The sequence below is a fragment of the Plectropomus leopardus genome, chromosome 12, assembly GCF_026936395.1.
Source record: "Plectropomus leopardus strain MGB_pleo_1.0 chromosome 12, ASM2693639v1, whole genome shotgun sequence".
In the NCBI taxonomy this organism is placed as follows: domain Eukaryota; kingdom Metazoa; phylum Chordata; class Actinopteri; order Perciformes; family Serranidae; genus Plectropomus; species Plectropomus leopardus.
This window is the reverse complement of record NC_142187.1, coordinates 24486150-24501586: the sequence shown is the minus strand read 5'-3', so window position 1 is coordinate 24501586 and position 15437 is coordinate 24486150. Positions and strand designations below refer to the sequence as shown.

The window sequence follows — 15437 nt, the reverse complement described above, 5'->3', positions numbered from 1 at the left end:
GGTTGCTGTTTGTAAACATGCTTGCCAGCAAAAGGGACAGTAACAGCAAACCCCCCAGGTTCACTGGTTATTCACTACTTGGATTACTTTGGACAGAGTCAGGCTTACCCCCTTGTTTCCAGTCTTTACATTTTTCCACTGAGGAATGCTACACAGTATAAATGTGCACACATGAATATTTATATGCACACACTTACAGGAGCTGCAGAAAAACTACCCTGACATACTTACATCTGTGATTCCATCAGCCTTAAGTCTAAGCAACGTGCAGATCTCATGTGAGATCATGTGAGAAGTGATGTGTGAACACAGATGTAGGAGCCAGGAAATGAGTTAAAATGAGATGTGTAAGCTAATATAAGTGCTTATTGTAACTGTTACAGTGGTCAAGTTATTGTACATTACAGCAATTTTGGAATCATTGACCGTACAATGATAATTTGTACATCATACAAAGGGCAAAATTATTTTATTTAAATCTTTCTGAAAGGCACCATTATTTAAAACCCAGTCGTTAGAAACTGTAAAATAGCCAGCTGTTTACAAACTGTAGTGTTTCACCCCTTTTTATAAGGAGGTGCTGCAGAACCCATGGATGGCTGCAGCTTCGTGTTTACCAGACAGATATGAGGATTGATCTTACTCTTGGCACTAAAGTAAATGAAAAATGTCAGACTATTCCTTTAATTTTAGTGCAGACTTCATTTTTTAAATTCATTTTGTGAGAAAACAATGACTTGCAAAAGATGAATTAAGAAGATTTAAGATTTGAAGATTTTGTATGATCACAATGATTTTAGAGCTAAATGGTCTTTTTTGCAGCTGATTTTGTAAAGTGATCTCTCTGCTATAATCACAGTTTTAGATCTACAGTAGAGTAGCTTCGTTGAGTTGCACACACACGCGCACACACGATGGTGTAATGGCAATCTACATTGCTAGCCTCCCACGCACATAGAGGGTGAGAAAAAGGTGATACTGACTCACTGACTTAAATTTGTGTGCACGCGCATTAGTGTGAGTTTACATGCAAATGTGTGTGTGCATATTTATGTGTGCATGGATGTGGGTGAGTGTGGGAAGAGAGAGGGAAAAGGGAGAGAGCGATATTGCGAGAATGTAAGAGAGAATAAGAGCTCTTTCTCTAAAGAAGGTCATACTGGCCTCTTAACGCAGCGTTTACATCAGTTTGGCCTCAGTTCCTGTAAATGTTTGTCCTAAAGAATACAACCCTGTGATGTATATCTGATCATTTAAATTGTGCCGTGATGAAAACAAGTACGTCTGTGTATAACCTCCAGTTTTATTGTATTACAGAGGAGGTAATGCTGGCAGAGGAGAATAAAAATTCAGGGAGATCGCCGTTAGATGGTGAGTTGACACACTTTACACTAAGCACGCCTCATTACACATGTATCTGTTTTTATGAAATATAATGCAATGGTCACAAATATACTCTTGTCTGATGAGATTCACTGGTGTCTGTTTTTACTGTATATTGAAAGATGTCAGACGTAGTTCCGGTCAACATTTAATCCACCTCTGTACTGTGAGGCATTGTGCAAGCGGCAGGTAACCATGGCAACAATACTGATGCTTGATTTAACATTAAGGCTCTTTGGTGAAACTAATGCTCCCTTCAGACATGCACCTCGTTACATGTGTAGGCAATTTATTATTTCGGTCTCACGTCTGAGGAAGTCACTTTTGCGTAAAAATTACAGCAGTGACACGCTGTGTTTGCCCTGATTAAGAACGCTATCATACATTCATCATTTAATATCAAATCTTTAAAAAATAAAAAGAAAGGAAAGAAGTTGAACAACAATAGACATATTGTGAAGTTATGCCAACTGCATGGATGAAGTCATGCAAATCGCATATCAGAACATTAAATGGCCGTTATCAGTGGTTAAGCTTTATAAACCCCATTTAACACTGCCTGTTCAAGGTGTGAATATGGCACCATTACGCTACCTCATCGTTCTGTATATACTATACAATTGAGGAATAGGGGGACAGAGTTGTCTCACCTTTAAACTGCTAAGGAGGTAGTTACAGTGGTGTCACAACAACATCTGTATAAAAGGAACAGCTGGCAAGACCATGGACAGGGCTGGTTAAAAAGCAGCTAGCAAATTGGGAAAACTATGAGGTCTGGGAGCTCCTTACCCTCCAAGTTAAAGAAGAGATCAGCTGCTGTATAACCGAGAGAGTAAATGATTGTTATTGCACCCAACACATCTCTTTTGCTTCTGTGATGCTGATTTGCTGTCTAAAATTACACACTGGAGCATTATGATGTCACTGTTGTTTGATTCTGAGTAAAAATGCAAAGGTGGCATAAAGAAACATGAACTCTGTGTAAAAAGGGCTATAGACAGGAGTTAGAGGGGCCCTCTCACACCTAATACTAGGCTCAGAGGGCCATTATCAAGCCATTAAACGGCTGATGTTTCTTGTCAGGCAGCAACCTCGTGGCCGTGATAATTCTGACAGGATGAAAAGGAAGAAGTCAGCTGATGTAGAATACAGAGCAAAAACGTCTGCATCAGGCAGTGTAGGAATAATGGACGGGTCATTTCCAGTGTGAAACCAAAACTCAGTGTTGACTCATTTTAACCAGAGACGATTGTTTTAACTGACGCACCATGATATATTTTCCTCAGTCTATCAACGTAGGCCGCTTTAAAGCCATATCTATGCAGCTAAAAAACACCGTTAACGACCATTTAATGGGCTGATAACATCAGCATCACGTGCCCTCATGGGAACAAAAAGAAATTTCAAAAATGGCCAAACCGACATTATAAAATAGGCGGTAGAATGAAATTAAAGTTATAAACTAAACTAATAAATGATGAAATTCATGAGTGAGAAGTGGGGGCGACCGTCCCTTGAGCTTTCTTTCTGAATTGATTACTCATTAATTTAGGCATTTATGGCAAAATAAGCTTTAAAATCTGTCACTGAATCATCCTGTGAGAGAACTGAGAACACTCTTCCTCCTTTATATCATTAAACCTTTCAACAGTGCCAAAATTCCCTCGTGTGCATGAGGAGCCAAAAGCACCTTAGATCTGTCTGTGATAGTCCTGTGATCTCTGAATAAAGCTTAAACTGAATCCTAAAGAGCCATCACTGCAGGCTGACTCCAGTAATGTTACATACTTAATCATGGGTAAAACATATGACAAACATGCCCTCTTTTTGCTCCTCTAAGTAGCTAGGGTGCTGACATCTTGTAAATCACGTGCATAAATTCAGTCCAACATGTATGAACTGTTTGATTCATAGAGACAGTTTACTGTGATGGCTGTAGATGACACCAAAAAAAAAGTCAGAACTCATCCTATTGACTGTTTAGGGAATACTTCACCCACTAAATGACCATTTGTATTTCAATTACTCATCCCGTGCTATGTTATATTTGTAAGGGAAACATTTTTTTCTTGCATGCCTCCAAGGTCAATAAAAAAAATTAAAAAACAGAGAAATCCTTGAGGATCCTTAAAAAGGCCTCTGCGTAAACAATCTCACGCACAAACAAGTTAGCGCGCTAGGGTGAGTGTGTGCATTTGAATTTTGAATTCAGACCAACGAATTGCACAAGCAAATGCACACGCCTGCCCAGGTGTGCTACTTATTTGTGCATAAGATTGTTTATGCAAAAGTGTTTTAAATAGTAACATTTTAGTGAAAATGTATGTGTTTAAGTACTGAGCATAAGACTGGACGAATAAGAGTTAGATTACATTGTGAGAGTTTATTAACAGATGTTTTGATATACTTTTGCTTTTTGCTGACATGAACCCCAATGACTTCAGTTCATTAAAAATGTTTACTTTTTTTGGAATCTTCTTTCACTTTGGAGGCATGAGTGAACACTGGGATAGTAATCGACATACTAATGGTCATTTTGTGGCTGAAGTATTCCTTTAAGGAGATCTTTGTGTACCAAGAATGATTTCATGTTATTTTCACTTCTATTTGAAATATTTTGTAATCGTTACAAATGTAAGTTTATGTGGAACATTTTCAGTGCTAAAGAGAGCAAGTAAGAAGACTGGTGCACGGAGAGGAGCACCCGGGGACGAGAAGTATACAGACATGTCAACTGCCAGTGAGTACTTTACTATTTCATACTGTTCAGTTACTCACTGTCTTTAGAGCAGGCTTTCTTTATGAAGTTACATAAAGCACTTTTCACCTATATATGACCACTTCCTCACCCTCCTGTACTTCCTCTCCCTCCTGTGATTCTCCCTTTTTCTCTCTCAGGCATGTCACGATCCAGGATGAACTTCCGCAGTGGCCGGCGAGGCCCCGCTGCCTATCTTCGGCGTAAAGAGCGCATGTTACGCATCTCCATCCGCCGCATGGTGAAGACAGACACTTTCTACCTGATGGTGCTCAGTCTGGTGGCTCTAAACACCATCTGTGTGGCCATCGTGCACCACAACCAGCCCGACTGGCTGACCATCTTCCTCTGTGGGTTTCAGTTTTGAATGATTGTGCTGTTATGTTTTGTTTTTTACATTGTTCTACGATTTACTACTTGAAATAATTCAGGTCATGTCTAATGAATGCTTTTAGCAGACAATCCCCTCCTTTGACTAATTGCATTTTTTTTTTCTTTTCTCCTCTCTAGACTATGCAGAGTTTGTTTTCCTGGGGCTGTTTTTGGCTGAGATGTTTTTGAAAATGTACGGCCTGGGTTTCCGGCTCTACTTCCATTCCTCTTTCAACTGCTTCGACTGTGGGGTGAGGTCTTTCATCATCTCCTATTCAGACTCCAGAAAAGAAAACAAAAAGTGACTCAAAACGTTTTTGTATTTTATCACAGAAAAAGTAAGTTATGGGTTATCCTAATTTACTAGTAATGAAGCAGTGAGGATTTCTACGAATTAACTCCTCAGACAAGTTTTTTATTATTCAAACATTTTGAATGTATTTCCAAAATATAAGTCAGCAAGTAAAACTAATCTCAAACAAACATAATATATAAACACCCTAAAATTCCCAGGGGAAATTAAAGATTAAAACTAAGGGGGAGGGGGGCTTGTTGGTCTTGATATAAGAACACAAATGACACAAATGAACACAAATGTATTTTTTGGCATATATTGGTAATTGGTTGTACGATAAAAGAGGGGAAAAAAGGGTTAATAAGGCATTCTTTAAATGTCAGCTTAACTATAAGTCTTCCACAACCCTGAATGTGTTATGGGTTTGGATCCGAGACTGTATATAAAGATGGACATAAAAATGAAGTCAAAATAACCCAGATACAGACACTGCCATCTTACGCTAGTGACAATTTATAATAATATAATAAAATCTCATTTACACCAGATAAAGAAATGGTTTTGCCGGTTTGCTGCTTATAAGATGGAGCCCATGATGAGGACATTACTTTTTTAATGCTGACATGTTTTGCAGGTCATTGTTGGCAGCATCTTTGAGGTGGTTTGGGGCTTCTTCAGGCCTGGCATGTCGTTTGGGATCAGTGTACTGAGGGCGCTGAGACTGCTGAGAATTTTCAAGATCACCAAGTAAGAGGGACAAGAAAAATCACAGCACTTCAGCTAAATCAGGCCTGGGTTGTAGAATATTTGTGCATATGTTTCCATAAAGCTCTGTTCAAAAAGAAAATAAGTGTGTGATTTCTTTCTATCAGATACTGGGCGTCTCTCAGGAACCTGGTTGTGTCCCTCATGAGCTCCATGAAGTCCATTATTAGTCTGCTTTTTCTTCTCTTTCTCTTCATTGTGGTGTTTGCTCTGCTGGGGATGCAGCTTTTTGGAGGAAGGTGAGTAAAGGATTTTAAAACAGACATCAATTAATGAGGACAGATTCTGTTCTTGATTTGTGGTGCTGATTTTCATCAAATATCTGAAGTAGGGGTATCAGCATTAATGCGTTAATTGCGATGCGATAAAGGTCCGTACCTAATGTGGGTTTTTTTGGGTTTTTTATAATAGTGTTAATTGCTAAACCATCTTTGAGACGCTGTACCGGGCTGAGTTTTAAAGCTAGAGCGATAATACTGGTATCATATGACCGCATTACTCCAGTTCTAAAGTCCTTATCCTGGCTACCTGTAACTCAGACAATAAATTTTAAAATCTCACTGCTTGTCTATAAATCACTGTGTGGCTCAGGGCCAAAATATATCTCTGACATGCTTGTGACATATGAACCTTCTAGGACCCTCAGGACATCTGGGGTCGGCCTGCTGACCATCCCAAGAGTTAAAACTAAACATGATGAAGCAGCGTATTGTTATCATGCAAGACAGACCTGGAATAATCTCCCAGATGATGTTAAATAAGCGCCAACTGTGACCACTTTTAAGTCAAAGATAAAAAACATCCCTTTTTTTTGACTGCGTACTTAACCCACAAATTAAATATATTTTAAACTTGATTTTATATCATTTTTACTAATCTATGCATCTTTGCATCTCTTGTCTGCACCTCTGCTATTTTAATGCTTTTTATTTTAACAAAAAAGAAAAATTTAAATAATTTAGTAATTAATTTGACCTTTCATATCTCATCTCTTTACTCTTTTATTGTAAATCTGTATCCTTTATTATATGGATACAAATATATATATATATATATATATATATATATATATATATATATATACAAATAATGCTGCCTTGCCTTGAAACTAGAGCTCCTGAGGAATCCAGTAGTACTTTTTAATGCTAGCGTCTCAGAAAGGGGGCCTGATAACACTCCAAATTTAGGATCATTTTTTGCTATGCCATGGCCATTTCACAGGGGTCCCTTGACCTCTGACCTCAGGATATCTAAATGAAAATGGATCCTGTGGGTGCCCACCACGAGTCCGCTTTACAGACACGCTGACTTTATGTTAGTCCAATGCAGTCTTTTTATATCCTATTCAAGACATTCGGTAAGAATTGCTTCACCCTGTCAATATAAACCTCAACTGTTTTGTGATGCAAAATACTTGCAGAATACTTGAATTAAAAACATGATTGATAAATGAGATTAAGCGTGACTAAGTATTTAAATTCTGTGATTAATCGCAATTTAAAAAATTAATCATTTGACAGCCCTGATTTTAAGCCTTAGATTTGATCATGCCGCAGTTTTGAAACAGTAGCTACACACCCCACAAACAGAACAGCAGTTTCTTGAATGATGAAGAGGAAAGGAAATGACATGTCCAGATGAAAATAGCTCCGCATCCTCCTCCTCCTCCTCGTCTTCCTCCTCCTATTTTTCCTTGGTCATATCTGACCCCGCTTTCTATCTGCCTTCCCTCTAGGTTCATCTTTGAAGATTACACTCCCACCAACTTTGACACGTTTCCAGCTGCCATCATGACAGTGTTTCAGGTTTGGCTCCCACAGATCCCCTCATTCTGCCTGCTCTCCATGACACATTGCACCCTGGGATATTTCTCACCCCAGGCGCAGATTAAACAACTCTGCTCGCTCGCTCTCCACCCCCTGCCTCCGCTATCATCCCACACATCCATGCACACATATGCGCACATGAATATCAGACAAGTGAAACGTGAACGAACCCACATCAGATCTGCTACAAAACCAACCACACTGTGAAAGAGTGTTTTGATCAGCGCACATAGTAATTACTGATCTCGCTGCCATTTTTAATACCACATCTTGAGCTGGTTTAGAGACAGAAGATATGTCTCCTGTTTTATGTATTTTGAGGTCTTCGATCAAATATGAGCAATGTAATTATTTATGCTAAATATTCTGTGCATTTGCCTACAGATTCTGACTGGTGAGGACTGGAACGAGGTGATGTATAATGGGATTCGCTCGCAGGGTGGAGTACAGTATGGCATGTGGTCATCAATCTACTTCATAGTTCTCACCCTGTTTGGAAACTGTATCCTTATTTACCCTTCAAAAGCTCCGATGTAACCTCTCAGTCTGTTTACGATCAGTGGGGGAGGAAATACTTAGATCCTTTGCTGAAGTAAAAGTATCAATACCACAGAGTAGAAATACTCTGTTACATGGAAAAGGCCTGCACTGGGTTGCACCAGCTCTGTGTAAGTTCTCTCCTAAGTGAGGGTGAAAGTCGACACCAGAGGCTTAGTAACTACATATTAGTTTATAACTAAACCAGCTACAGTCCAGATAGTGCCACTCTACTTGTTTTTCTCTCCAAAATAGCTCCCCAGTTTAAACAAGGCAGGAAACATAAAATTTTAGGGCATTTCACCAAAAGTCACATAAACACTGACTCACTATACAGTCAATAAGGCATTGTTTTTATAACACTGTCCACACTTTTCTTGACTTGCTATTTGTATCAAAATGAAAGTTTGGGGATACTGACCAAAGATTTTATCAAATTATTATTATGACTTATTCAGGATTCAAATCTCAAGTTTAGGACTTTGCATGGGACATGGGGTTAGTTAAGTTGAAAGCATGTTGAAACTACAAAACAAATACCCACACAAAAACACTCACAGCAGCATTTGCAACATACAGCCAGGCAAGTGCACCAGGAGCCGAGGAACCGGGATAAGAAAAAAGTGCACACAGCACAATATAAACCACACAGTATACAGGTGGATGGCACTTACAGGGAATTTAGAAGTCTGACTGCCGAAGGGATAAGATATTTTGTATTGTGGTTTGTTTTGCAAGCAGGTAATGCATAACGACGCCCTGATGGCAACAGAGAAAATTCACCTGCAAGGACATGCCTCAGGGTGGCCAGGATACTTTGCCATCCGTAGGATTTGTTGGTTACAGTAGGCAGTAATGTTTCAATCCATTGATTTTTGGAAGAGATTTTTGCAAACTCTGTCTCAGTCTTACTAGTATGCATTGATGAACAGGAGAGGGGAGTACAAACAATTTAAGGTTCCCACAGTTTGGTGTGTTTGTTCTTAACTGCCTTCATGACAGACACACTGTTAAACGTCTTCTTGGCCATCGCTGTGGATAATCTGGCCAACGCACAAGAACTGACAAAGGTTTGAACTATTTTGCCACTGTTTTGGCAGTTTACCAAAAGAAAAATGTATTCATGTATCCACGTTCAATGATGGAAGTATAATATATGTATAATAATAAGTTGTCTCTTAATATGCACATTCATTTTGTTGTTATCAGGATGAAGAGGAGGAGGAGGAGTTCTTCAACCAGAGATATGCCAGAGGCAGAGATGGCCTGATATCTGAGTAAGTTACTGTTTCAACAGCTAACAAATTGAGCGTTCTAGGATGAGATACTCTCGAGTAGTTCTTAGTTGTGAGTGTGTGACTGTTTCTCAGATGAGCGCTCCTCTTGAGCAAACGGAAAATCCACATTGGACTGAAAAATTTGTCACCATTCTTCAAACTGTTTGGTCTTTTTGCAGCATATGCAAGTAGATGAATCAGCCTTGGGCTTACTTGGAAAAATCATTGTGGATGGCTGTGGAAAACTGGTGATGATCCTAAATTTGATCGTCTTTTTCTGGAGAGAAGATGTGTAAAAAATCAGTGAGCTGAAGCCAATAAGATTTCCACAATGTCATCAACTGTGGACTCTGAGAACCAGTTCAAGGTGTAACTGGGGAATGCTTTAATTTGTTCCTCGATGCCTCTAGCTGCATGGTGAATGCAAAGTTAGAAAGGCATGTTTATGACATAATGCTGGATGTGAATTGAATGTGCCTGATTTAAAAGCATGATCTCTTACAGACTGAATTTGCAGCATTACTGAAACTACCTCTATAACCAGTATAGTGTCTCTGCAGCCCAGAGCCTTTGAATGGGCATGCTAACTGACATTTGTTTTTTAATCTGGCCAATCAGAGGTTTACAATATACCAGTAAGCCACCTGAACTGGGTGAATCAGTTTTAATTTCACTCGACAGTATTATAGGGCAGCAACACAAATCGCAATCCGTCTGATTATTTTTTTTACGTTTTATGCCTATACTCAGTGGTGGACAGTGATGAAGTACCATTACTGAAGACCCACTCAGTACCAAAAGGGTATGTCATCCAAGAGAGACAATAAAACAGAAGAGTGGTCAAAGTTGTCATATTGAAATTTAAGGTGTGTTGATGGATTCACGTCGTCATCTCATGCATTGAGTAACATTACAAGAAAAGTTGTCGGCAGTCGGCCCAGTGAATTCATTTAATTTTTCCTCAGTCTACAGCTGCTGCTAGAGGCTGCAAAACATTATTTCATAAGTTATAGTTAACTAATGTATGACAACGTTATGAACAATGGTTAAACTTGTCACGACCTTGCACTGAGTGTTGATTCTCTTTTGACCAGTCAACAGACTGCGGTGTGTCTAGCTCCACCTTTTAGTACTGGATCTGTGTGCTGGGTACCCAAAGTAGAGGGGTGGAAAAAATGGGGACAGTTCCAAAGGTATCATCCACAACTTTTCACTGTGGAAATTCAAAAAAATGTGTACTGAGCTGAACTGAACAAAACCGACCTGCTGGTGGAAACGCCCCAAAAGTGGTTACCTTGCCCTCTCCAAGTCTGCGGTCTGCAGAGACACAAATTGTCTTCTATAACTGTCTTGGCCTGTGAGTGGTAATGGGCAGCCTCTTTTGTTAATGAGATTCTTCACTGACCTCCTGCTTCTTCCGATGACCTGGTGGCTTTCCCACAGGTCTAATGATCCAGTAAGTCAGGAGGAGGGCAGGATGTAGTTTTCAGATTTCAGATTTTCGGGAACAGTGGGAAGTCTCAGTGTGTCACTCTACTGGGAGGAGGCACACTTTGGACTGTGTCAGATTTTCCTGATTAGTGTGACTCCACCTGATCAGCATCACCAGTCTGACAAAGGAGTTGACAGTATTATGACAGTACATGTCCCATTAGGGCGTTACTGACCACCAGTAACCACATCTTAAAGCAGTGATTGATAAATAATGCTTAAGCATAGTGCAGGGACACTTTTAGGGGGGCTTTGTTTTTTGTTACTATCTGGCCCCTATTTTCTCATGTTTTTGTGTCTAAGTGATTTATGGAGATAAAGTTGGTCCAGTTTTAAAGAAAGAGAGCTGCATAACAGGCTGCAATGCAACCCTTTGTTGCATTTGTAAACTGTCAAAGTACGTCCACTGAAAGTGCTTGTTTTTGCCACTGACATGTTCAGATTATTATTATAGGTGTCTGACAACTCATTGAAAAAGATTTCTTCTGTGATTGACCCTTTTGTTAAAGAGTAAGATGCTTTTTGTTCAATCAGAAACAGCCCCAAAATTCCTATCACCAAACCCACCAGACTATTATCATAAAACGCACTTCATTCAAGGTCAACAGAACAAAATACAACTGATAAAAGTCATCTTGGTTTGTATTTCTACTGTTTTAACAATCACCTTCTATTAACTAATTGCACCTTATTTTTGCAATATGTTTTATTTCATTGTGTTTTATGCCCTCATGTTGTTTACCTTTTTGTCAAAAAAAATTGAATATGTGGTCATTTCTCTTATGTGTGACCTTGAACTAATGACAAAGGAGAAATCGGGAGCCAGTGGCTGGACCAGTTGGAGACCATTGATTTAAATGGAGTCTGGTGGATTTGGCAGTAGCAATTTTGGGCTTTTTCTGGTTAAACATAAAGCATATAGCCTCTTATGTAAAAGGTCTATCTCTGTAGGGATCCTCTCCATGATGTTTTTAGACACTTACAATAACAATCTGAGCCTGTCAGTGGAAAAAAAGAACTTTTAGTGGCCATAAATGGATAGTGCATAAATGCAGCTGAGTGGTAACCTCTGTAATCACATAATGATGATTACAATAAACTTTTATTATGTGTATCACATTTCTTAACAAAGATACAAACTGCATGACACACAATGAGCAATAAAAAATTAGGCACTAATTAACTCCATAAAGTGAGAGAAAAGGCAAATAATCACCTCAGACAGGTAACTGGCTCTAGCTGAGACACTAAATGTATCATTTGTCTGTTACATATTTGAATGTTAGTCTTGTATGTATTGCAGCTACCAAGATGCTGATTCTGATGTGCATTACAGTGTTTTGCTGGTTCCATCACGTTGTCTTGTTTTATGCCTGTTATGTGGCACTGACCAAAATGTTGTATATATTGTCATTCTGCCAGCTTTAAGTCAATTTTAACCTTAAATTAATCCCTTGAAACCTGAGAAAACTGGCTTAATTTCTTTCAAAAACATTGGGAAGAAGGCGATACGCAACAAAAGAGGAAACTATCCAAAAATTCATTAATTAGAAATTAGTGGGGCACTTTGTAGCTCAGCTGGTAGAGGGGGCACCCCATAAACAGAGGCTGTGTCCTTGCTTCCTTTTGCTGCATGTCACCCCCTCTCTCTCCTTCCTTTCATTAAGCTGTCCTATACATAATAAAGGCAAATGCCATAAAAAAAATAATCTTTAAAAAAAAAGGAAATGATTACAAGAAAATTTCATGAATGTTGGTTAAAAAAATCTTTAATTTTTTTAAGTTTAAAACAACAACAAAGACAGGGCTTTGGAAGCATGCTTAAATTGATTACAATAATTTTGTCACATAATTTTAAATATGTAATTATGATTAGTATAAATTCAGTTTTCCCTAGCTTTTTGCTTTTTTCCCTAGAATTTTTTCCCTAGCTTTAAAAAAAAAGTCTAAATCTACTAATTTCTTGCAATATGTTAAACATTTCTTACCAACTTGGTCAATGCCTTTTTTCCAATGTTTTTAAAAGAAATTGCACAAATTGCCCAGGGCTCAAAGGTTTAAATACTTGTGAAAGGCATCTGAAAGCAACACAAGAAAAGTGATATCACTCCAGGTTTCAAAGGGTTAAGAATATATTGAACAGTAATGGCCATAAAATGGATCGCTTCCTCCAAGGAAACACTGATAATCTTAAAGAACTGATTTCAGTCCCTTCTGAACCTGTTTAAACTGGATAATCTTTGCATCCCCTCTACACATTTTGTTCTGTGTCACAACAAATGTTCAGTGTATGTTGTAAAACACTAATGTCTTGTTTTCAAATAATCACTCATTGATTACATGGACAACAAAAGAATCTGAATACCAGTAAGTATGATTGTATGCATCTCTGTCTCACAGAATTTCTCCCTTCAGTTTTCCTACTCAATTATTGAGATTATTTTCTACACTATGTTTATACTTAAATCCTGCACCTTACCTTTTATTGTCCTTGTGGTTTTGGTTCTTTTTATCTGTCCTTACCTCTCAGGTATCTTCATTTTTTCATTTCTGGATGTATTTGTATTTTTTAGCTTGTATTTTGCATATTTTTTCCATGGGAATCTTTTTGTGTTACTGATTAACTAACATTATAAATTCACAGAAAAGCTCTGCCCTTTTCTTGCAACCTTTGTTTGATTTGTTTGAATATTCTTTTATATAACTGGTATGCTAAATGGACACAAGTTTTGGTGTTTCTCGTCAATCATTCGTTAAATTTTGGCCTGTTGCTGCCTCATATTGATGTGAAATGTATTGTGGTCCTCAGTGGGAGGAGAAGACCCTACCTATACAGGAAACGAGCCATCCACAGAGGTCGACCAAACTTCCCAGATGAGCCCGAGAGTGCAACAGGGGCAGCAGACGAGCAGCCCCTCAATGGCTCCAACGCCTTTGTCACCCGCCGCGAGAGGAGGAGAAAGGTTAACATGTCAGTGTGGGAGCAGAGAGCCAACCAGCTACGCAAACGTCGACAGATGGCAAGTAGAGAGGAGCTGTTTGGAAGCCCTACAGAAGACACCATCGAAACTCCTACAATCCCCAAACACACCTCCACCCTCTCCCCTGAGGCCAGCCCAGCTCACCTGCCCGAGTCCCCCATGTCTGTGGGGATGCCCCTTCCTGAGCCCCCGATGTCCATTTCCATCCCCATCCCTGAGCCTCCGGCAGCCGAGCCTCTGGTGAACCTGAGCGAGGACAAGACAGGAGGAGCCAACCACCGGGCCTCGAGCGGCGGCAGGCACAGGATGGCCCGCAAATTCAGACCCAGTCAGGGGCCAGACGATGGGGCCCGACACAGACGGCACCGCCACCGCGATGCTCGCACTGAAGCCAAGAGTCTGGACTGCACCCAGTCGCCGCATGAGGTGCCACTAGTCAGACGGTCGCACAGCCAGGAGAGGAAGATACTGGATGAGAGGGAAGAGAAGGACGACAGAGAGGAGAGAGAGAAAGCAGAGGCAGAAGGAGAGTCGGTTCAAGACGACTGTGGAACGTGCATCGCCAACCCGTATGCAGAAGTTGGAGAAGACTGTCGAAGGTAAGCCTTGATGAAGAAAAGGGGTCATAAGGTTAAACTCTCTACGATGAACTCTAGTAATTTTGACCCCTTTTTCTTTTTGTATGTGGAAAAGGACATTTTAACTGCACTTTCACTGGACATTTTTCCCTGAAGGAGAAGCGAACCCTTTCATTTTTCTGTTTTTTCTTTACAGGATACATTCACATTTAAATTCTATCTCAAAACAATATTGACATGCCCATATTTATGATGAACATTTAAGTTGTTAACTAAAAAGAGATCCTTTCCAAGAGATAGGGACAAAATATAGATTGTATAATTTAATTATGTTAGCCACTGGTGTGCTATTTTGAAGCCCCCAAGTGAGGCATTTTGGCCTTCGCCATCTTGAATCATTGGAGCCAGAAGTGATATTTGGACGCGAGAGTAGAGCTAAACACGCTGCTAGCTTGCTCAGCACAGTACATTTATAACTATGGTTTTTGCTAGTGAAAAACAGGCTTAAAACCATGAAAATAAAATGTATTTGCTGAAAAAAATGAGCTCCGACTCCATAGAGGGCCATTTAGTTACAGTTAGTTACAACTGACTTCCATGAAAACAGACTGAAATTGCGACATTGTCTATGATTCTGACGTTACACCATACCTTATCTATGAAGTCGCTGTGGTAGTGACGTGGCACCCACCCTTCACTAAAGCAACCAAGACCTTAGTAATACATAACTAACACTAAATGACATTTAAAGGTGTGAGTTATATAGACATTCACCCCTTTTACAGTTGCTGTGAACCAGGAAATTAGCTACCAAAACCACTTTTTGTACCAGGTTGTAAACATGTTTATTTCTGCAGTAAATTTAACATGGGGGTCATTTGAGATTGACTCACTTCTGGAGCCTAAAGTAGCCATTCTAGGAACTATAGTTTTCTGCACTTCCACATTGGCTTCATTTTTCGGCTCTGCAGGTTGCCATTTTAGACAAAATCCAAAGCCTACCTTTCATGCAAAACTGCATCCCCATAGTGATTCAGCTGCGTAAAATAAGGCCTCAGAAGACTAGGTCAGACTGTCTTTTAGTTAAAAACTGCCTCCTATTGTTTCATCCTAAACATTTTCAAAGATATACATTTGTTTTGTCTAACTGATGAGGCCTCATTGCTTCACTTTA

General features: G+C 39.5%; 1 protein-coding gene across 1 annotated transcript in view; it reads left to right on the top strand.

The window, feature by feature from the left end:
• The window catches only part of LOC121950863 (calcium voltage-gated channel subunit alpha1 Eb), a 75263-nt gene that overhangs the window by 38086 nt on the left and 21740 nt on the right, over nucleotides 1-15437 (top strand). Inside the window, exons 11-21 of the mRNA XM_088085594.1 lie at nucleotides 1318-1371; nucleotides 4043-4123; nucleotides 4282-4491; nucleotides 4652-4764; nucleotides 5443-5555; nucleotides 5681-5812; nucleotides 7309-7378; nucleotides 7784-7901; nucleotides 8939-9006; nucleotides 9146-9213; nucleotides 13514-14284. Of these exons, the coding sequence (XP_087941720.1) occupies nucleotides 1318-1371; nucleotides 4043-4123; nucleotides 4282-4491; nucleotides 4652-4764; nucleotides 5443-5555; nucleotides 5681-5812; nucleotides 7309-7378; nucleotides 7784-7901; nucleotides 8939-9006; nucleotides 9146-9213; nucleotides 13514-14284 (1798 nt within the window). The remainder of the gene's footprint in view (nucleotides 1-1317; nucleotides 1372-4042; nucleotides 4124-4281; nucleotides 4492-4651; nucleotides 4765-5442; nucleotides 5556-5680; nucleotides 5813-7308; nucleotides 7379-7783; nucleotides 7902-8938; nucleotides 9007-9145; nucleotides 9214-13513; nucleotides 14285-15437) is intronic.